The sequence below is a fragment of the Gorilla gorilla genome, chromosome 16, assembly GCF_029281585.2.
Source record: "Gorilla gorilla gorilla isolate KB3781 chromosome 16, NHGRI_mGorGor1-v2.1_pri, whole genome shotgun sequence".
Classification (NCBI taxonomy): Eukaryota; Metazoa; Chordata; class Mammalia; order Primates; family Hominidae; genus Gorilla; species Gorilla gorilla.
This window is the reverse complement of record NC_073240.2, coordinates 64,984,491-65,008,453: the sequence shown is the minus strand read 5'-3', so window position 1 is coordinate 65,008,453 and position 23,963 is coordinate 64,984,491. Positions and strand designations below refer to the sequence as shown.

At 39.9% G+C, this 23,963-nt stretch overlaps 1 protein-coding gene across 20 annotated transcripts in view; it reads left to right on the top strand.

Annotated features, from left to right (window-relative positions):
• Positions 1-23,963, top strand: part of CSNK1G1 (casein kinase 1 gamma 1) — a 180,499-nt gene that overhangs the window by 106,728 nt on the left and 49,808 nt on the right. For all 20 annotated transcript variants that reach the window (XM_055362551.2, XM_063698617.1, XM_019010527.4 and 17 more), the window contains one exon: positions 23,539-23,690. In XM_055362551.2, the coding sequence (XP_055218526.1) occupies positions 23,539-23,690 (152 nt within the window). The remainder of the gene's footprint in view (positions 1-23,538; positions 23,691-23,963) is intronic.

The following is a 23,963-nucleotide window of genomic DNA, read 5'->3' as shown; positions in this document are numbered from 1 at the left end:
GAATCATTCTTGCATCCCTGGAATAAATCCCACTTGATCATGGTGAATTATCTTTTTTATACATTGTTGGATTTGGTTTGCTAGTATTTTGTTAAGAATTTTTGCATCTGTGTTCATGAGGAATATTGCTATGTAGTTTTCTTTTGTTGTTGTGTCCTGGTCTGGTTTTGGCATCCTGGACTCAGAATGAGTTTGGAAGAATTTTCTCCTCTTCACTTTTCTAATGTTTTAGAAGAATTTATATTAGTTCTTGATATAAATCTGGTAGAATTCAGTAGTGAAGCCGTATTAGGCCATTCTTGCATTGCTATGAGGAAATACCTGAGACTGTATAAATTATAAAGAAAAGAGGTTTAATTGGCTCATGGTTCTGCAGGCTGCACAGGAAGTGTGGCACCAGGCATCTGCTTGGCTTCTGATGAGGCTTCAGAAAGCTTACAGTCATAGCAGAAGGCAAAGTGGGGACTGGTACATCACAATACAAAAGTAGGAACAAGAGTGACTGGGAGTTGGGGGAAAGTGGGGGAAAAAATGACCAGATCTAATGAGAAGTCACTTATCATGAAGACAGCACCGCCATGATTCAAACACCTCCCACCAAGCCCCACCTCCAGCATTGGAGATTACAATTCCACATGAAATTTGAGCAGGGACAAATATTTGAACTATATCAGAAGCCATCAGGTTCTGGCCTTTCCTTTGATGGAAGAAGTTACTGCTTCAGTCTTATCACTCATAATTAGTTCAGGTTGTGTTTTTCATGGTTCAGTTTTGGTTGGTGGTATATGTCCAGGAATTTGTCCATTTCCATTAGATTTTTCAGTTTGTTAGCATATAGTTGTTCATAGTAGTCTCTAATGATTCTTTGTATTTCTGTGGTATCAGTTGTAATGTCTCCTTTTTCGTTTCTGATTTTATTTATTTGAGTCTTCTCATTTTTTTCTTGGTTAGTCTAGCTAATGGTTTGTTGGTTTTGTCTATCTTTTTTTTTAAAAAAAGACTTTTTGTTTCATTGATCTTTTGCAACTTTTGGTCTTAATTTTGTTGATTTCTGCTCTTATCTTTATTATTTCTTTCCTTCTACTGAATTTAGACTTGTTTTTTTTTTCTTTTCTAGTTTCTTGATATGCATCATTAGGTTGTTTATTTGAAATCTCTACTTTTTTGATGTGTTTATTGCTGTACACCATCTTGATTTCTTTATTGACACTATAGTTATTCAGGAGCATGTTGTTGAATTTCCATGTATTTATACAGTTTCTAAAGTTCCTCTTGTTATTGATCTCTAGTTTTATTTCCTTACGGTCAGAAAAGATATTTGTTATACCATTTATTTTAAATTTTTTGAAATTTGTTTTGAGGCCTAACACGTGGCCTGTCCTGGATAATATTTCATATGCTGATGAAAAGTATATACTCTGAAGCTGTTGGATGAAACGTTTTGTAAATGTCTGTTAGGTGTATTTGGTCTAAAGTGATGTTTAAATCCAATGGGATGTTGAAGCCCCCAACAATTATCATACTGGAATCTATCTTTCCCATTAGATCCAATAATATTTTATCTTTCTGAGTGCTCTGACGTTGAGCACACATATATTTACAGTTGGTTATATCCTATTGCTGGATTGTTCTCTTTAACATTGTATAATTACCTTCTTTGTCGCTTTTTACAGCTTTGACTTAAGATCTTTTGATATATCTACTCCTCCTTGCTTTTGGTTTCCATTTGTGTAGAATATCTTTTTCCATCCCTTCATTTTTAGTCTGTATATATCGTTATAGGTGAAGTGAGTTTCTTGTAGGCAGTATATAGTTGGGTCATCGTTTTTTATCTGTTCATCCAGTCTGCATCTTGTAAGTGGGAGAATATAATCGGTTTATATTCAAGGCTGTTTTTCACAGGTGAGGAATTACTCCTCTCATTTTGTTAATCTTTTTCTGGTTGCTTTATATATTCTTTGTTCCTCTCTTACTGTTAATCATCGCAACTTGGTGGTTTTCTGTAGTTATACGGTTTGATTCTTTTTCTTTTTCTCTTTCTCCTTTGTGTATCTGCTTTATCAGTGAGTTTTATAGATTTACATATTTTTATGATGGTAATTATCATCTTTTGACCTCCAGATGCAGGATTCTCTTGAGCATTTCTTGTAAGTCCAGTCTAGTGGTGACAGATTCCCTCAGTTTTTGCTTGTCTGGGAAAGACTTTATTGCTCTCTCATTTCTGAAGGATAGCTTTGCTATATGTAGTATTTTTGGCTGCGAGTTTTTTTTTTTTCTTTCCATTACTTTGCACATATCATTTCATTCTCTCCTGGCCTGTAAGGTTTCCACTGAGAAATCTGCTGTTACTCCCTTATAATTTTCTTGACTCTTTTTTCTTGCTGTTTTTAGAGTACTCTCTTTGTGTTTGACTTTTCACAATTTAGGACTGTAATATAAAGTGGACCTTTTTGGGTTAAATATATTTGGGAACCTTTGAGCTCCCTGGACCTGGATGTTCATATCTCTCCTTAGACATGAAAAATTTTCAGTTGTTATTTCATTAAATAGGTTTTCTATGCCTTTTTTCATCTCTTCTTCTAGAAATCATATAATATGCATATTTGTTCACTTAATGGTGTCCCGTAAGTCTTGTAAGCTTTCTTCACTCTTTTTCATTATTTTTGTTTTGTTTTGTTTAGTTTGTTGAGACAGAGTCTTACTCTGTCACCCAGGCTGGGGTGCAGTGGGACAATCTCAGCTCACTGCAGTCTCTGCCTCCGGGGTTCCAGCTATTCTCCTGCCTCAGTCTCCCGCGTAGCTGGGATTACAGGCATGCACCACTATGCCTGGCTAATTTTTGTATGTTTAGTAGAGACAAGGTTTTACCATGTTAGCCAGGCTGATCTTGAACTCCTGACCTCAAGTGATCCACCCACCTCAGCCTCCCAGAGTGCTAGGATTACAGGCATGAAACATTGCTCCCGCCTTATTTTGTTTTGTTCTGTTAACTGAGTAGTTTCAAATGACCTCTCATCAAGCTCAGAGACTTTCTTCTGCTTACGTCTGCTGTTGAATTTCTGTTGTACTTTTTATTTAATTCATTGAATTCTTCATCTGTGGAAAATCTGTTTGGTTCTTTTTTATATCTATCTCTTTGTTGAATTTCTAGTTTATATCATCAATTATTTGTCTGGTTTTGTTGACTTACTTGTCTGTATTTTCTGGTATCTCATTAAGTTTCCTTAAGATTATTATTTTAGGTCAGGCATGGGTGACTTACACCTGTAATCCCATCACTTTTGGAGGCCAAGGCAAGTGGATCGATGGAGCTCAGGAGTTTGAGATCAGCCTAGGGAACATAGCAAGACCCCATCTCTATGAAAAAGACAAAAAAAATTAGCCAGGTGTGGTGGTACGCACCTATAGTCCCAGCTACTTGTGGGGCTGAGGCAGGAGGATTGCTTGAGCCCAGGAAGTTGAGGTTGCAGTGAGCCATGTTTGTGCCGCTGCACTCCAGCCTGAGTGACAGAGTGAGATCCTGTCTCAAAACAAAAACAAAAACAAAGAAAAAAAAACATACAACAACAACAAAAAAAGATCATTATTTGGAGTTCCTTTTCCAGCAGTTTTAAAATTTCTTTTCATTGGGGTCTATTACTAAAGAGTTATGCTTCTTTGGTGGTGTCATATTTTCTTGCTTTTTCATGTTTCTGTACCACTGTGTTGATGTTTGTGCATCTAATGCAACTGTTGACTCTCTTAAACTTTCTAGAGTGGCTTTGATAGACAAAGACTTTCACCTGCAGTTGGGTCTTAGTGTGCCAGTTGGGAAGAGTGTGATGAATCTGTGTGCAGGTAGGTTTAGTGATACAGCCTCTGTGCAACTTTTTGACTACATTAAACATCAGGAATAAATGTGGATGCCGTAGTGGCCTAGGGTATAGAGTTTTTTGGTAGTGATGGCAGAAGGTTGTTAATATCCTTGTTGGAAAAGACTTTTGGGTCTTCCTGTTCTCATTTTCCCCACAATGGGGAGACTCTTGGTATCTGACATAGCCTACAAGCAGCCGTGAGACTAGGATCCTAGGCTCAGGGTCTTGAGGTACCTTTAGCAGCCCAGATCCAGGGGGTTGGGTTCCAGCTGTGAATCTCTATCCCTGGGGGGGGCATGGCACAGCCCTGGCCCAACTCCAGGGAAAAAATGGGTGCTCTGGAGGTTTGAATTCAGAATACACGCCATAGCTGTAATTCAGGAGCCCAAGTCAGTAGGGCTCAGTCTAGTAGGCACTTTATGTGGTTATTTCTTTTTTTCCCATTTTTGAGCACAGGAACTTTAGTAACTTACCTAAAGTCACACAGTAAGCAAACCTGCACTAGGAATGTGGGTTTTTTTCCATATATATATATTATATATATAATATATATATATATTATATAATTATATAATTATAAAAATATATATATTATATAATTATAAAAATATAATTATATAAATATATATATACATATATATATATATTTTTTTTTTTTTAAGGGACAGAGTCTTGCTCTGTCACCCAGGCTGGAGTGTAGTGGCGTGATCATAGCTTACTGCAGCCTCAAACTCCTGGGCTCAAGAGATCCTCTCACTTCAGCCTCCCAAGTAGAGTAGCTGGGAATACAGGTGCACACTACCATGCCTGGCTAATTTTTTATTTTTTGTAGAGATGGGATCTTGCTTTGTTGCCCAGGCTGTATGTTTTTGTACAGATTTTTTTTATGTGCGTATATACCTATAAACCCAGCAGATTCCTAGAGCCATCCACACATTATCCCTTACCTAATTTTAAAACAGTGGCAGAAGACAGTCATAAAAGCTTTTAACTGGGGCAAAGATTGGAAATTTCCCCCAGTGAAAGAGCAAGATTTCCTGTTTCACATGATGCCCCCTAATTTTGTGACTCAGAAGGCTGCCTTCATTACTTCCAAAACCTTTTATGGCCTTGAGTTTTTTAGGTTTTGAAATTTTTTTCCCACAGTAAATCAATCATTGATGTTGAATGCATGTGCCATGTATACAACTGAGAAGCTTAGTGCTCCTGTATTCAAACTGTTTCACCCACTGAAACCTTTGTGGTGTGAATAAAGTAAGTGTTAATAGAGGTTATCAGGCTTTGCAATTTCGAAGTTGCTTGGAGGGAATGGTTTTATATGCTCTCATAAAAGATAAGCAGTGCTGGTTGGTACCACAAAAGAGCTTTGAATCTAGGCAACTGTAAATTAACAGGAGCATGGTTCTGTTTCAATAGAGCAATTAACTATAGATCTGAAGAAGTCATAAGAAAGTGTAATATTGACAAGACCCTTTTATAATGTTGTGAACATCCTTAGGAGTACATTATAAATAAGCTGAGCAACATAGGAAACAGAATACAAGAATTCAAGAATACAAACTTCTGAAGATATATTAGAAAAAATGGGAATTTTACTTAAAGAGGACTCTTTTAACACAGGTAGTTGTGAACAAAGAACATGCCTGAACTTAGTTGTCCTCTAGGAGTGCTTAGGGAACTTAGAAGAAACCTTTTGATCTTCATTTGGGTAGAAAATTTACATAACCTGGGAAGAAAGGATGAAATAGTGAACCTGGTAAAAGAAAGTAAAATTTGGATCTTTTCTTGCCATGTATAAATTTTTCAGAGGTCTCTCTGCTAGAGGTATTACATATACTCCTAAATTCAGGGAAAAGTTATTTTGTCTTCCTGTTTCATTTGTACAAATTTTGAGGATACATGTGCAATTTTGTTATATACATAGATTGCACAGTGGTCAAGTCAGGGTTTTTAGGGTATTCATCACCCAAATAACATACATTGTGTACCTACCAACCAATTTCTCATCTTCCTTCCCCCTCCCATTCCCTCACCACTCCAAATTTCCATTCTCTATAATTCCACTCTCAACATTCATGTAAACCTATTTTTTAGCACTTACGAATGATATCATACAGTATTTGTCTTTCTGTGCCTGGTTTGTTTTAACTTAGGTTCCATCCTTGTTGCTACAAATGACAGGATCTCACACTTTTTGTGGCTAAATATTACTCTATTATGTATGTATACCACATTTTCTTTGTTGATTCATCCATTGATGGACACTTAGGTTAATTCCATATCTTTGCTGTTGTGCATAGTGCTGTGAAAAATACATGAATACAGATATCTTTTTGATATATTGATTTCTTTTCCTTTGAGTAGATACCCAGTACTGGGATTGCTAGATCCAATAGTAGTTCTATTTTTAGTTCTTTGGGAAATCTCCATATTGTCTTCCATAGAGACTGTACTAATTTACATTCCCACCAACAGTGTAAAAGAGTTCCCTTTCTCTGCATCCTTGCTAACATCTGTTATTTTCTTAATTTAATAGTAGCTGTTCTGACTGCAGTAAGATGATATGCCATTGTGGTTTTGATTTGCATTTCTTTAATGAGTACTAATGTTGAACATTTTTTAATAACCTCTTGGCCATGTGTGTCTTCTTTTGAAAAATGTCTATTAATGTTCTTTTCCCACTTTTAAATTGGATTATTTGCGGTGGATTTTGTTGTTTGAGTTCCTTGTATATTCTGGTTATTAGTCCCCTGTCAGATGAATAGTTGCAGTTATTTTCTCCCATTCAACAGGTTATCTCCTCTCCCTGTTGATTATTTTTTTTGCTGTGCAAAAGTATGAATGGATAGCCTTGCAATTACATTTTGAGGACTGAAGGTTTAGACATTGTCATCTCCAATTCTAGATAGTGTGAATAAGTGGAGATAGCCATGAATTGAAGTGAGAAAAAGTTTAGCTCAACTTTTCCTCACTATTTTCTTTTTTTTTCTTTTTTTTTTCTTTTTTTTTTGGGATGGAGTCTCACTCTGTCGCCCAGGCTGGAGTGTGGTGGCACAATCTCAGCTCACTGCCATCTCTGCCTCCCAGGTTCAAGCGATTCTTCTGCCTCAGCCTCCCGAGTAGTTGGGATTACAGGCATGTGCCACCACACCCAGCTAATTTTGTTGACGTTACATATTTCCAGGACCATGTTAGCTGTTTACCTAACAGTTTTCTACCTGTTATGTTCCCTGTGGATAGAGTCTGTACCTTATTTATCTTTTTTCTCTTTCTTCCCTTAACCGTCTAGTGTAGTATTTTGTACATAGTGAGTATTTAAGAAATGTTTGAAATACAGAAAATAAATGTATACAATACAAATGAGTTCAGTGTTTGAATCTTTCTCAGTCACCTCGGAGTTGCACAATCGTTGCCAAATATGTTCTCATTAACACAGTCCTTAAGTTACTATCCACTCAGGAGTTTAACTTCTACCTTGCGGGGAAGATAATCCAGAACCCCCTTTCCTTTACCCAAAAACTTTTTGTGGGTTTTTAGACTTTTAGACTCTTTCTGCTTCTGCTATATTTATACAGAAGAGATTTAAGCTACATATATTTTGTTGATTTGTAAAGCCCAATGAGGTTTTTTTCGTTTTCAGTGTCTTTGGAAATACTGAGGCATCACTCTGGTTTGCCATGATTTCTCAGACACCCACTTTGGGGCTGAAATTTCATTTTACTGATACATGTGTTAAATTGCCATCAAACATTTTGTCATCTCATGTTTGGGTGCTTTTCCAGTTATCTATTGTGTGAAACAAGCCAATAAAAAATGTTGGTTTAAGAGGAGGTAGAGCAGCTATATATGTTCTTAGTCAACACTGTTTTGATTGCAAATAACAGCATCTATTTAAATTAGCTTAAACTCAAAAGGAAGATTTACTGGAAGACCAGCAGGATATGTCATGAAACCAAGAAAGGAAATATACAGGCCTATCTAGGGATTAGAACAAAACACTTGGATAATTCCTAGGAACCAAGACAACTACTCTTGGTCCCTGGCTTTCTTTTCAACTCTTCTTGTCTCTGACACTTTTTTTGACCCTCCTCCTGCTTAGGGCTGTAAAATCTCTTACCTCAGCTTGCGTCTACCAGTATCATTTTGTCTACATTACCAGCCTTCTCTGCTTCTTGTATTTTGTGGGAAAAGGCCTCCTGCACAGCCCTTCTCCTCAATTTAAGCCCTAGCAGAGATTGAGTAGAGCCCTTATGTCACAACTGCACATTCCTAAGAAGAGGATTGGCTAAGCCAGCCTGTAGGTAATCTCTTCTACATTAGTGATAATGCAAGGAGATGAAGTTTTCACTAACAAAACACTACACATCACTGTGTTTATAGCTACCACTATGCTGGGTAATTTGAGGGCCAAAGAATTATAAATAAGATGATCTCTGCCCTTTAGTACACTAGAGTGTCATTGGAAGGAAAATGTAATATTTACTGAGCTTACAGTATGTTCATGGTAGGACAGTGAGGTTAATGGTAGGACAATAATGGTAAGTAACTGTAACACAAGCTAAAACAGTAGAATGTTATATATATTTTTAAAATGCATATAAAATGAGGAAGTTCTGAAAGAAAAAAATGGTTTCTAATTTTGAGAAAGAGAAAAGGTTTTATAGAGAGAGTGGCATGTATAGGGCTGAGCTTTAAAAAACGACTATGATTTATTTGAACATATAAAAATGGAAGAGTAAGGAAAGCTTTCCAAGTACAAAAAATAAACCAAGTCCCAGAGGCTGCTATGTCTCTGTTCATGCATTTATTAAAGAGATATTCTTGAGCATCCCACTTGGGTTAAGTACTATTCTAAGATAAGTCTTAGGGATACAGTAGTGAACAAGATAGGCACAGCACCTAATATATATATGTATATGTGTGTGTGTGTATATATATATATCCTAATATATATATACATATACGTATATAAGAGCAAGACCTCATCTCCAAATATATATATGTTTATATAAATATAAAATATAAAATATAAATATATATATAATATATATATATTTGGAGATGAGGTTTTGCTCTGTCACCTAGGCTGAAGTGCAGTGGTGTCATCACAGCTCACTGCAGCCTCAACCTCCTGGGCTCAAGAGATTCTCCTACCCCAGCTTCCTGAGTAGCTGGGACCACAGGCATGCATTACACGCTCAACTAATTTTTTTATTTTTTGTAAACATGGGGTCTCCCTATGTTGCCCAGGCTAGTCTCGAACTTTTGGCCTCAAGCAATCCTCCTGCCTCAGCCTCCCAAAGTGCTGAGATTACAGGTGTGAGCCACCATGCCCAGGCTTAATTAATGTTCTAAAAGGAATATAACCTGCGATTTTATTTTATTTTATTATTTATTTATTTATTTTTTTTGAGACGGATTCTCGCTCTGTCACCCAGGCTGGACTGCAGTGGCGCGATCTTGGCTCACTGCAGGCTCCGCCTCCTGGGTTCATGCCATTCTCCTGCCTCAGCCTCCTGAGTAGTTGGGACTACAGGCACCCACCACCACGCCTGGCTAATTTTTTTGTATTTTTTAGTAGAGACGGGGTTTCACCGTGTTAGCCAGGATGGTCTCAATCTTCTGACCTCGTGATCCACCCACCTTGGCCTCCCAAAGTGGTGGGATTACAGGCGTGAGCCACTGCGCCCGGCTGCCATTTTATTTTTAAATACCCCCACAGACCTGAGTACTCAAGTAATGGGGACTGTCATGCTAAATGTTGAAAATAGGCCCAGGCCTAGAGTCAGAATAGGGACCAAAGAAGATTTAGAACTCTGGCAGTTTGGGAAGGATGAGGTGGGAGAACTGCTCGAGCCCAGGACTTCAAGACCAACCTGGGCAACCTAGTGGGACCCTGTCTCAACAAAAAATTAAAAATTAGCCAGGCGTGGTGTCACACGTCTGTAAGTCCCAGCCACTCGGGAGGCTGAGGTTGGAATATTGCTTGAGCCTGGGAAGTCAAGGCTGCAGTGAGCCATGGTTTGTGCCACTGCACTATAGCCTGGGTGATAGAGTGAGACCCTGACTTAAAAAAAAAAAAACCAAAACTGGCAATTTGGCACTATATACTAAAATGTTAACTATGCAAGCATTTGACTCAGCATTTCCTGTTTAAGGAATTAACATTCAAGATATGTTTACCAGGCAGGGCATGGTGGCTCACGCCTATAATCCCAGCACTTTGGGAGGCCCAGCACGTCAGGTGATCTGCCTGGCCAACATGGTAAAACCCTGTCTCTACTAAAAATATAAAAATTAGCCAGGCACGGTGGCGCATGCTTGTAATCCCAGCTACTCCAGAGGCTGAGACAGGAGAATCCCTTGAACCCGGGAGGTGGAAGTTACAGTGAGCCGAGGTCGCGCCACTGCCCTCCAGCCTGGGCGACAGAGTGAGATTCTGTCTTAAAAAAAAAAAAAAAAAAAAAAATTTACAAACATGCCCAAAAATATAGGCATAAGGATTTTTTTTTTTGTAGTATTGCATGCCTATTTGTCTAGATGCTTTTATTTGCCAAGAGTAGAATCCCAGTTCAAGCTCACTTGAGAGAGGGAGAGGAGAATTTCTTGGCTCACAGAACTGAGAAGTCAAAAGCATTCTCACTTCAAGTCATCCAGATACAGGACTAATAATGTCCTTGGTCCATAGGTATGTGATACATTTGCCTCTCTTTTTTTCTCACCTCTTCTTTCTCTGCATTAGCTTCATTCTCAAATAGGCTTTCTCCATGTGGTGGTCCCTGGCAACTCCAGGCTGAGCTGCTTTCAGTTTAGCGATCAGGGAAAGAGAGAGAGAGAGAGAGAGAAAGAGAGAGAGAAAGAGAGAGAATACTCCTCCTTCTCTATAGTTCCAAAAAAGTCCTAGAGTTGACTCTTGTTACGTGAGAGACATGGCACCCATTCCTGAGCCAGTTTTCCCAGGCAGGCAGATAGAGTATTCTGAGTAATTGGGCTTGTGGCATCCTCGGGATGTCAATGGGAGATGGGTTGCCCCCACTTTAACCACATGAAGTAACACTGGGGAAATGGTACTTTCCACTGTAAGAATAAGGTGGTGTTATCAGAAGGAACAAAAGGATGCAGACCAGGCAAAAGCAATAGGTGTTCACTATAATATATATTTCTAATTAACACATGGAAACAGCATAAATGCCCATCAGTAGGGGGAAAGTTAAACAGATATGATACATGGTGGAATACTATTATACTACTATTAATATGTAGCTATTAAAATGAATAAGGTAGGTCTATATGTTGATAAGAAAAAATATCCACTCTGTAGTATTTTTCTTTTTCTTTTTTTTTTTTTTTTTTTGAGACAGAGTCTCACTCTGTCGCCCAGGCTGGTGTACAGCGGTGTGATCTCAGCTCACTGCCAACTGCTGCCTCTGAAGCTCAAGTGATCCTCTTGTCTCAGCCTCCCAAGTAGCTGGGACCACAAACACACACCACCACACCTGGCTAGTTTTTTGTAGTTGTGGTAGAGACAGGGGTTTCACCATGTTGCCCAGGCTGGTGTTGAACTTCTGAGCACAAGCAATTCACCTGCCTTGGCCTCCCAGAGTGTTCGGATTATGGGCGTGAGCCACCATGTCTGGCCCATGCTATAGTATTAAATTAAAAATGAAGTTGCAGTACACTGTTCTTAATCATGTGCCTTTGTGGTTGTGAATACTTTTTCTTTTTCTTTTCTTTTTTTGAGACGGAGTCTTGCTGTGTTGCCAGGCTGGAGTACAGTGGCATGATCTTGGCTCACTGCAACCTCCGCCTCCGGGGTTCAAGTGATTCCCCTGCCTCAGCCTCCCGAGTAGCTGGGAATACAGGCGTGCGCCACCACGCCCAGCTAATTCTTTGTATTTTAGTGAGACGGGGTTTCACCAGGATGGTCTGGAGCTCCTGACCTCGTGATCCACCTGCCTCGGCCTCTCAAAGTGCTGGGATTACAGGCGTGAGCCACCGTGCCCGGGTGTGAATACCTTTTCTTTATATGCTTTTTACTGCTTTTGGTTTGCTGTTATGTTTGGTTGTCTAAAAATGGGTAATATAGATATCCATGCTATATCTGTCTATTTATCACTTTTATAATTTAAAAAAGTAATGCCCCAGGTGGTTCCTGTTCGAGACCAGGGACTGGAATTGACAAGGCCTGAGAACCACAGAGAGGTGGACAGGAAAGGTGAAAAGATAGTGTTTGTGGAGCTGATTTTAAAATAATGGGGGAGAGGGCAAGAAAATTTCTTAAAAATTAAAAATAAGGGAAGCCAAAAGGGTGAGTAGGACAAATCAAGCTGCCTATGGAGCATAGTGGGGGATTTATGTACTGGAAAGGTGATAAAGAATTGGTGGAAAAAAAAAATGTTAACCAAAAGGGCAGGACATAGGGTTTGGAAGAGTTGGGTTGGGGAGCATGGAGAATAATTTTGGCAACAACACAGATGAAAAAGAACATTAAGAGTAAGAGAATTTAGGCAGCTTAGTGTAGAGAAGAGAACAGTGAATCTGGAATTGAGAGATTTGGTTGTATTATTTGGGAACCTAGGAAATTTCACACAATATTTCTCAGGGTTTTTATTTCATCTGTAAAATGGGGTCTTTAGTACTTCCCCTGTTTTTCCTTACAGGATGACCATGAGATTCAAGTGTGGTAGGAAAAGACTACTTAGGTGAAGAAAAGACCGTGTATTTCCAAGTTAAATGGGACCAAAATAAAGAATTTGTTTACAAATTGAGAGGGAGAAGATAAGGGTAGGAAGAAGTTACTGGACTTCCTTTCATATTAGATGATTTAGATGTCTCATTTTTTTGGTCATTTAATCCGTTTGGATGGGCAGGTGCTGTTTTGAGAGAGGAGAAGACGTTTGTGTGTAGTTTTCAGTGCTGTTAACTGAAATAAGTAATTCTGCATAGTTGTTTACCTACATATGGGAACAGCAAGATAAACTGTAGATACCGTTTACAATCATCATGGAAGATTTAAAATACACAGAAGTCAATGTAGAAATATTGCAACTCTGAATTTACTTGGAGTATTCATACTTGTGGCTTGCCCAGCAGAACTGTCTTTTAAAAGTATTCCCATGAAATGTAAGCAAGAACTCAGAAAAATCAATTGTGTTAGTATTCCGTGCACATTTTAAATCCACTGAATTTGCTTTGCTCTGTATGTATTGTGTGTATTTCAGCATTTTGAGGAAAGCATTAGGCATTCCAAATGGAAAACTCAAGTGCCATCACACTGAGTTGTAGTTATTAATTTACTTAGTACTTATTTTAACCATATCTACCATATGCTTGGACCAGTGCTAGGTGCTGACATACAAAAAATTAACACACAGTAGTTGCTGCCTTCAAATAGCCTTCTGTTAGTAGGGAAGACAGACACATGGATAAAGAAAGTGTAATGGGACCAGGGCATGATTGTCAGGAAGGGGATCACTGTACTTTGGGTAACCTCGTTTTTCCCTTTTCATTCCTTCTAGCTGCTTGCTAGAACCTTCTTGACTTTTTAGTTGTTAATTGTTCAGGTGGGTTTTAAGAAGAATCAGGTGTCTTTTCTTAGGTTTTGAGGCAGATTTTGAAATTCAGATATTCCATCTTTTTATCTTAAATCACAGTAACTACAGTACTAAGGAAGGTGGAAAAATGTCAAATACTGGATTTTTTAATCTCACGAATTTACCATCTGAGTAAAGTTAGTCTGTTAGTAACTGAGCTGAGCTGAGTTAGTCTCCTTTTTTTTTTTGGTTTTTTTGTTTGTTTGTTTGTTTGTTTGTTTTGAGACGGAATCTTGCTCTGTCACCGGGCTGGAGTACAGTGTTGAGATCTTGGCTCACTGCAGCCTCCACCTCTTGGGTTCAAGCGATTCCCCTGCCTCAGCCTCCCTAGTCTGGGACTACAGGCGTGCACCACCACGCCCAGCTAATTTTTTGTATTTTAGTAGAGACGGGGTTTCTCCATGTTGACCAAGATGGTCTTGATCTCCTGACCTCGTGATCCGTACACCTTGGCCTCCCAAAGTGCTGGGATTACAGGCATGAGCCACCACACCCAGCCGAGTTAGTCTTTTTGGAAAGGGAAAGGACTTTACTCCTCTGCCCCTACCCACCTCCAATACACAACACACTTTTACCTGTTTTTATTTTGGGCCAGGCACAGTGGCTTACGTGCCCAGCACTTTGGGTGGCCAAGGTGTTACCAGATGGAAAGTCTTGACTATGAGTTGTCCAAGTTCTTGGTGCCTTGAGCAAAGAATTGAACAAAACACACAAAGCAATGGAAGACGAAGGCATAGATTTGTTGAAGTGAAAGTACACTCCACAGAGTGGGAGGGGGCTTGAGCAGGTGGCTCAAGAGCCCTGATTGTAATGTTCCTTGGGGTTTTTATTGAATTAAAAGAATATGGTAAGCCGGGAGCAGTGTCTCACGCCTGTAATCCCAGGACTTCGGGAGGCCGAGGCAGGTGGATCACCTGAGGTCAGGAGTTCGAGATCAGCCTGGCCAACATAGCGAAACCCCGACTCTACTAAAAATATAAAAATCAGCTGGATGTGGTGACAGGCACCCGGAATCCCAGTTACTTGGGAGGCTGAGGCAGGAGAATCACTTGAAATTGGGAGGCAGAGGTTGCAGTGAGCCGAGATCATGCCATTGCACTCCAGCCTGGGCGACACGAGTGAAACTCTGTCTCAACAACAACAACAAAAGATCATGGTAACACATCTAAGTACCTTTAGGTGCTTCTGATAGGTTATGCCCTATGGAAATGAAGGATTCTGCCCTAGACCAATCAGAGGCAGGATTCTGTCCAGGACCAGTCAGAATCAAGATTCTGCCCAGGACCAATCAGAGGCATCTCACCTATGGCATATATGCAGATGAAGGTCCCAGAATGGACCAAAACCAGACATTCCCATTCCTGACATAGGGGAGGGGAGGTTCGGAGAGGGATGGGCCTTTGGCCCGTTATGACTTGGTTGTGGACAGGTGGGGTTTTCCTCTTAGTCCAATTCCAAGAAGGCAGCCATAGGTTGGCCTTAGGTTTAGTGTTTCCAGACCCTATTCTCCTGCCTCAGAGGCAGGTGGACCACTTGAGGCCAGGAGTTTGAGACCAGCCTGGCTAACATGGTGAAACCCCAGCTCTACTAAAAATGCAAAAATTAGCCAGGCATGGTGGTGCATGCCTGTAATCCCAGCCACTCGGGTGGCTGAGGCAAGATAATCGCTTGAACCCAGGAAGTAGAGGTTGCAGTGACCCAAAATTGCACCACTGTATTCCAGCCTGGGCAACAGAGCAAGACTCTGTCTCCAAAAAAAAAAAAAAAGAAAAGTGTATTTTGGATTCTATCTACTATAGAAGAAATCTGTCCTCTGTCCTGTCTTGAGCTTTCTTTTCTGACTCCTTTTGGGTAAATAAAATGTTAAGCCTGCTTTAAGGCTCAAGGCATTCATACTTATGTGTATGTAATAGAGACACTGTTAAAGCTCAATGTCTGTGGCTCAGAAATGTGAAATTATTCCTCTTCTTTTGCCTTTCCTCACTGCCTCTTCCCCCACCATACAAATTTGAGCTCGTGTTAGCAGCCTATGTTTGGCAGTATTCCAGTTCCCAGGAGGCCTTTAAACAAGATGATTGTAAAACATTTTTTATTATAGGACAGACAAAGTAATCCTGTTTTCTTAATTCTGGGCCTAGCTGTTTTTGTTATTAAACCAGCATTTTGAGTAAATTCATATGTTTAACTGGTTCATGTTGCAAAGAGACATTTTTCAGAGTCAGAGACATGAGAGGGATTGTTTGTTCTTTTTTAAAAAAGATATACTACGTATTATCTCCTATCTTTGTAATAATGCATTGTTTTATGGGTTTATTCTCAGAGTTTTAAAGGCTATGCTTCCATTTTTCCCTTTCATTACTTACAATGGAATAACATCTCATTTATCTGCCTATTTCTGATTTCTTGCTAAGGGTACATGTTTAATATTATTTTCTTTAATGATAATTGCCCATGTATTATAATAATAATTGCCTGATCCCTCAGAAACATTACAGAGCATTTAGTAGTTGTGCTAGAAACTATTACTATTTATGGGGCTGAGAAGAGAATTAATTTAATTTGGGAGAAAAATTATTCTATTTTCTTTAAACATTAAAAAATAAACTATATAAACAAAGCAAAAGAATGGGCTTGCCAAGGTTGTTGTCCTTCATAGTTAGGTAATTTAGTTTTTAAAAAAGAATGAAAGACTAATTATTAGGCAATAATAGGATCAAATTACCAAAACCTTTGAGGTGGTTCTATTTCAGTTCTCAACCTGATGTGCATTTTAAAATATCTCTACTTAGAGTAGTTACGGTTCATGTGTTGTAGATTGTTTTTAGATAACAGCTTGGATGATAAAAGAAGCCATTTTCCTTGAATTGGTGTATTTGACTCAAGTTAAACTTCATACAGACTGAAAATTAGCTCTAGTGTTCTACATTCATTGCCTATTCTGTGCAGCTTGATGTATGTGTGAGCCATATGTCCGGCAGGGTTTATAACATCATGTTATTGATGATGGAAAGGCTGTTTCATAGTACTAAGAAAAATATACAAGATAACATATGTACTGTATATGTAACCTTGCAGTTTGGTTTATAAGAGATTTAACCTGTAGTTAAAGGAAATATAATGAAATCTATTGGAAATCCTTCAGAAAAGGAAAATTCAGTAGTCACTTCTTTAGTTTCCAGGTTTCTATGCAGTTTACCAATTTAGGAAGGGGAGACCTCATTAGCACATTATTTCCAGAGCAGATGAGAGATTATAAAACTATTAATACCTTAGTTTCCAATATACCATTGATCAAAGAATCCAGCACATATCTTCCTTGCCTGAGTCTCCCACTTCCTTTCCATTCCCTCATAATTATTTATAGAAAGTACCTGTTTACCGCATGTGTACCTTATGTTGCACTTAAGGATCTGCCCTTCTCCCCAGTCTCATTAAAGGATTTCATAGCATAATGTTGATTAATTTAAAATTTCTTGAGCAGTGGATTAGAGATGGCTCTGCAAAAGAAGAATGAAATATACAGGATTTTTTTTTTTTTCATTTAAATGCAGCCCAGCTGGTAAGCCGTTACTGTGTGGTAATCTCTGACCAAAGAGACAGACTTTCTTAGTGTGCCTGTGTTTGTGTCTTTTACCACCAGCACAGACCACTTTATGGGCACTCCTGCGAAAAACCAGGCTCAGAGTAGAACTTGCATGGGGAGCTTTCTAATTTATTAGAACAGATAATTCTAATAAATTACAGCTACATCTCCCAAAGAAACTTTTATGCTCAAAGGTATATTTTCTGTAAGAAAATAACTAAGAAACTTTAAACAGAGAAATCTTTTTAACTTGCCTTAAAATTCTTTCCTTCAAAAGGTATTGAGTCCAGTTGTTTTGATCTGAAATAACTTCTGAAAGAGACCTGTCACTGTATTCTGAATCCTTATGATATATTAATCATAAAACAAAGCAAAACCCTTTATTTCTACTCTCTAGATATAGTGTTTTTCAGCTGAGGTTACACATCAGAATCACTTGTGGAGCAATGTTTGCTTCCACTCCTAGAAATTCTGACTCAGTAGGTAGGAGGTGAAGTCACTGCATCTCATTTTGGGTTTTTTTTTTTTTTAAGTTTTAAAGATATTTCTGATAGATACACTTCCAGTTGAGTTTCACTACCAGCTTATATTTGAATTGGTGCCACACGTAATTTCATAACATATGGAGGTGAGTTTCATTCATAGTTCTGTGGCTTTACAAAGAGGAACCCAGAAGGTAGCTAGAAGGAAATCCTGGCCATAAGAATTTGGATTTTGAAAGGAACCAGTCTAAACCCCCTCCTCTTTTTTTTTTTTTTTTTTTTGTTGTTGTTGTTTCTTTATTTCTTCTAAGGAGAAAAAAACGGGATACATGTGCAGAATGTGCAGGTTTGTTACGTAGGTACACGTGTGCCATGGTGGTGTGCTGCACCTATTGACCCGTCCTCTAAGTTCCCTCCCCCGACCCCCCATCCACCAACAGGCCCTGGTGTGTGTTGTTCCCCTCTCTGTGTCCATGTGTTCTCAATGTTCAACTCCCACTTATGAGTGAGAACATGTGGTGTTTGGTTTTCTGTTCCTGTGTTAGTTTGCTGAGGATGATGGCTTCCAGCTTCATTCATGTCCCTGCAAAGGACATGATCTTGTTCTTTTTTATGGCTGCATAGTATTCCATGGTGTGTGTGTACCATATTTTCTTTATCCAGTCTATCATTGATGGGCATTTGGGTTGGTTCCATGTCTTTGCTATTGTAAATAGTGCTGCAGTAAACATACATGTGCATGTGTCTTTATAGTAGAATGATTTATATTCCTTTGGGTATATACTCAGTAATGGGATTGCTGGGTCAAGTGGTATTTCTGGTTCTATATCCTTAAGGAATCACCATACTGTCTTCCACAATGGTTGAACTAATTTACATTCCTACCAACAGTGTAAAAGTGTTCCTATTTCTCCATAGCCTCGCCAGCATCTGTTGTTTCCTGACTTTTTAATAATCACCATTCTGACTGGCGTGAGATGGTATCTCATTGTGTAAACCCCCCTCCTCTTTACAGATGAATAAGCTAACCCAGAGAGGCTAAGGAATGTGCCAGAGTTGAAAGCAGAAGCAAATACTAGATCTAAGACTCTGACGTGAGCTTTTTCTACACTGGTATCTCGGACCTTGACCCTCTCCTAGAAATGCTTCAAAACCACTCAGTGGTCTAGAAGTTGCTTTGAGCATCCCAAAGCCTGCCAGTGTGTTGTGAGGTCTCAGGGTACTTAATAAAACCAATAATGCAGCGAGCAGGAACTCTTAATTCTTCCAAGTTCCTAGGTAGGAGTAATGGGTGACATTATAGTTAGAAATTGTAGATATTACTCAAAATCCTTTTGTGACTTCATTGTAAACATGGAAACTTCTGGCAAAAGATAATCTAGATTTGATACTAAGGATTATTAAGAACAAGATCAGTTGTCTCATTTAAACTGAACCTTAAGTATTGGCAACAAGTGTAGGAAATTATGCCAATATTATATTTCTAAGCAAGCCTGACTTTTAGCTTGTACTTTAGAAAGAGGATATTATGCCCAGATTTGCAATTTAACCAATGAATGGAGTAATATGTTTATTAATTAGGATTAGAGTTGGCTGCTTTTTAAAAATCCAAATACAAGTAGCTCAGTCAAGGTGGAGATTGATTTTTCTTTTTGATAAAAAAAGTCCAGAGAGAAGAAAAGTCCAACATTAGCATGGTTACTTCACAGCCATCAGGGACTTAGGTTCTTCTGTTTTTTGCTCCATCTATTCTTGGCACTACTTTACATCGTCAAGATGTCTGGTGATTCTAGATGGCTTCTGGACCTTTAGAAGGTCACACCTTTCACCTTTCATTCTAGCCATCTCTCTTGAAAGAATTTTTTTAGAATTATACACTCAGTGGCCAGGCACGGAGGCTCATGCCTGTAATCCCAGCACTTTGGGAGGCTAAGGCAGGCAGATCACTTGAGGCCAGGAGTTTGAGACCAGCCTGGCCAACATGGTGAAATCTCATCTCTACCAAAAACTAAAAAAAAAAAAAAATTAGCCATAGTCTGTAGTCCCAGCTACTCAGGAGGCTGAGGCAAGACTAAAACTAAAAACAAAATTAGCTGAGTCTGTAGTCCCAGCTACTCAGGAGGCTGAGGCAAGAGAAAAGCTTGAACCCAGGAGGCGGAGGTTGCACTGATCTAAGATCATGCAACTGCACTCCAGCCTGGGCAGCAGAGCAAGACTCTGAATAAAAAAAAAAAAAAAGAGTTATACACTCATTTCTGCTTCCATCTCATTGGTCTTTCCTAATTGTCAAGGGAGACTGGAGTTATAAGTGGGCAAGTTGCTATTTGCAACAATTAGAAGTTCTGGGCCAGGCGTGGTGGCTCATGCCTATAATACCAGCACTTTGGGAGGCTGAGTTGGGTGGATCGCTTGAGGTCAGGAGTTCAAGACCAGCCAGACCAGCAAGATGAAACTTCGTCTTTACTAAAAATACAAAAATTATCCAGGCATGGTGGCAGGTGCCTGTAATCTCAGCTACTCAGGAGGCTGAGGCAGGACAATGGCTTGAACCCAAGAGGCGGAGGTTGCAGTGAGCTGAGACCACGCCACTGCATTCCGGCCTAAGCAACAGAGCAAGACTCTGTCTCAAAAAAAAAAAAAAAAAGTTATGTTATTTTAAAAGAAGGGGAGGCTGGGCGTGGTGGCTCACACCTGTAATGCCAGCACTTTGAGAGGCCAAGGCAGGCAGATCACGAGGTCAGGAGATCGAGACTATCCTGGCTAACATGGCGAAATCCCATCTCTACTAAAAATTTAAAAATTAGCTGGGTGTGGTGGTACGTGCCTGTAATCCCAGCTACTTGGGAGGCCGAGGCACGAGAATCACTTGAACTCAGGAGGTGGAGGTTGCATTGAGCTGAGATCATGCCACTGCACTCCAGCCTGGCAACAGAGCGAGACTCTGTCTCAAAAAAAAAAAAAAAAAAGAAAAGAAAAGAAAAGAAAAGAAAAAGAAAAAAAGAAGGGGAGAGGCATCCCTGTAATCTCAGCACTTGGGAGGTCAAAGCAGGAGGATCAGTTGAGCCCAGAAATTCAAGAACAGCCTGGACAACATAGTGGGAGCTCATCTCTGGAAAAAATTTAAGAAACTAGCCCGATGTGGTGTCATGTGCCTGTGCTCCCAGCTGTTTGGGAGGCTGAGGCAGGAGGATTGCTTGGTCCCAGGAGGTCGAGGCTGCAGTGAGCCATGGTCATACCACTGCCCTCCAGCCTGGGTGACACAGTGAGACACTGTCTCAAAAGAAAAAAGAAGAGGGAGAATGGATATTGGGCATGCAAACAACAGGCGCTGCCACAACCTGCTTTGAAGAATATAATATTTATATTAGGAAAATAACATTTTAGTGGCATTAAATCCTTATATAGGACATAAATTTAAAAGATCCCCAAACTGCATTTACCATGTGTCTGATTAATAAAAGCAGTAAATCTCTAGGACAGAGTGTTCTGCTTTGGATGTCTCAGCAGGAGTCATTGGAAACAACTATTGGGTTTTATATATTTTTAAAAAGCTGAAAAATGACTTCTTCAAAACAACCGGGAAAAAAAGACTCTTTGGGGCCTGGTGTGGTGGCTCACGCCTATAATCCCAGCACTTTGGGAGGCCGAGGCGGGCGGATCACCTGAGGTGAGGAGTTTGAGGCCAGCCTGGCCAACATGGGGGAACGCTGTCTCTACTAAAAATACAAAAATTAGCTGGGCATGGTGGTGTGCACCTGTAATCCCAGCTACTCAGGAGGCTGAGGCAGGAGAATGGCTTGAACTCGGGAGGCGGAGGTTGCAGTGAGTCGAGATGGCACCAGTGCACTCCAGCCTGGGCTACAGAGTGAAACTCCATGTCAAAAAAAAAAACACTTCAAATTAAATCCTTTTCTCTTTTGGAGATAGGGAGAATCAAGACAACCACAAAAACAATTGAACAGATATTTATTGAACTAGCAGGAGTAACATATGTTAGAGGATACAAGCTAGGAATAAACATATTTAAAGAAAATGTTCAAGTTGTTTAGGATTTAGGCCGGGCATGGTAGCTCACGCCTGTAATCCCAGCATTTTGGGAGGCTGAGGTAGATGGATCACTTGAAGTCGGGAGTTCGAGAGCAGCCTGGCCAACATGGCAAAACCCTGTCTCTCCAAAAAATACAAAAAAAAATTGGTGGACACCATGCCTATAATCTCAGCTACTTAGGAGGTTGAGGTGCAAGAATTGCTTGAACCTAGGAGGCGGAGGTTACAGTGGGCCAAGATTGCGCCACTACACTCCAGCCTGGGTGACAGAATGAGACTCTGTCTCAAAAAAAAAAAAAGTTGTTTAGGATTTAATGAATCAAGATAGACTAATACAATATATGAAATAGTTATTAATTCCAAATATGTGAGACCTACCCTTGAGAGAAGTATGTGTTAGATGTACATCTGTCTATATCCCACCCATAGAAATAAAAAGGGAGTGGGGCTGGACACAGTAGCTCATGCCTGTAATCCCAGCACTTTGGGAGGCCAAGGAGGGAGGATTGCTTGAGCTTGGGAGTTGTTCAGGACCAGCCTGAGTAACATAGTGAGACCCCATCTCTATAAAAAATCAAAAACTTAGTCTGGTGTGGTAGAGCGAGCCTACAGTCCCAGCTGCTACTTGGGAGGCTGAGCTGGGAAGATCGCGTTAGTCCGGGAGGCAGAGATTGCGAGCCGAGATCTTACCACTGCACTCCAGCCTGGGTAACACTGAGACCTTGTCTCAAGTTAAAACACTTAGAGGCAGAAGCAAACAATAATCTACAACATATGCAACTGTAGACCACTATATACATAAATATATAAGATGGGAATGTTTCTGCTCTGTGAAACCAGATAATTTTTTAAGTGTTCTATAATCTTTTTTTTTTTTTTTGAGATGGAGTCTCGCTCTGTCACCCAGGCTGGAGTGCAGTGGCGCCATCTCAGCTCACTGTAACCTCCGCCTCCTGAGTTCAAACGATTCTCCTGCCTCAGCCTCCTGAGTAGCTGGGACTATAGGTGCGTGCCACCATGCCCACCTAATTTTTGTATTTTCAGAGACTGTTTCACCATGTTGGCCAGGCTGGTCTCAAACTCTTGACCTTGTGATCCACTCACCTCAGCCTCCCAAAGTGCTGGACTTACAGGCATGAGCCACTGCGCCTGGCGTCTGTAATCCTATTTAATATCTACTATTCTCATGGTACCAGTTATATATTTAGTGAATGCCTCATATTTACAATGCACTTTATAAAGGAAATTTATTCACAATTTGCCACTTAGGTGAGAAAGTCTGGATTTTGGCTTCTTAATAGTTATGAATTTCAAATCTGGGGAAAACCCAGCCTTGTGTTTTTTCCCCCTTCTCCTTTCATCAGTACTTATCAGCAACCAAACACTAAGTGTCTGTTGACTTTTCTCCAGCTGATAAAAAACAAAAAACTATAGAGACTCCCTGTGAAAAGAGGGCCAGTTGTGCTGGCCTGGGGCCAGGCTGCACTCTCTGTGACCTTGCCTCTTCAGTCTGAGTTGTCCATAGGGCAACAGTTCCAAATAGCCCATGTGGCTATGGCAGTAAGCATAGAGAGTGCTCATGAACCAGCTAATGTAACAAGTTATGTTAGCCTGGCCTTTGAGCTCAGTGAGCCATCCTTTGAGCCTTTTATGATACTGCACTTTCAGGCATCCTTTTGGGAAGATCCAATGGATCAGGGACCATTCTCTATCTTATAGCAGTGGAAATGTTTTTGGCACTGTGGTATTAAATAACTACTCATTTGAACGTATTGTGCAATGACTTAGCCTTTCCCATCATTATTAGTTCCCATTGAAGCTGTTGTGCTCAGTTTAAGTTTCCAGTAGGGACTATGAAAGAAAATGGAAATCTCACAAATTGTACTTTTAAAAATATTTTATTCAGTGCTAATACTGTTATCTCATATTTTGGCTTTTGTGTCTCCCACTGTATACCCCCATTTCCCCTCTGCTTTCAGGTGAAGGTCTCCCACAGGTGTATTACTTTGGACCATGTGGGAAATATAATGCCATGGTGCTGGAGCTCCTTGGCCCTAGCTTGGAGGACTTGTTTGACCTCTGTGACCGAACATTTACTTTGAAGACGGTGTTAATGATAGCCATCCAGTTGGTAAGTTGGAATTGCTCTTCTAGAAGAGAATAAGCTGGTTCCTCAGCCACATCCTTGTGGGCCTTTTGGTGATTTACTAGCCGTAGCAACACATCAAGAATTAGTACTCACAGGCTTGATGGCATTCTGGGAAGCTGGCTGGGGCAAAAATGGTAAATTCAGAGAAGTCACACTACATCTGCAATTTGCTCTATTTTAAGACTTTGCACCTTGGAGCAATGCTCTGCCCTTAACTGAAGAGGAAGTATATAATTTAGATTAGGGAGAAAGAAG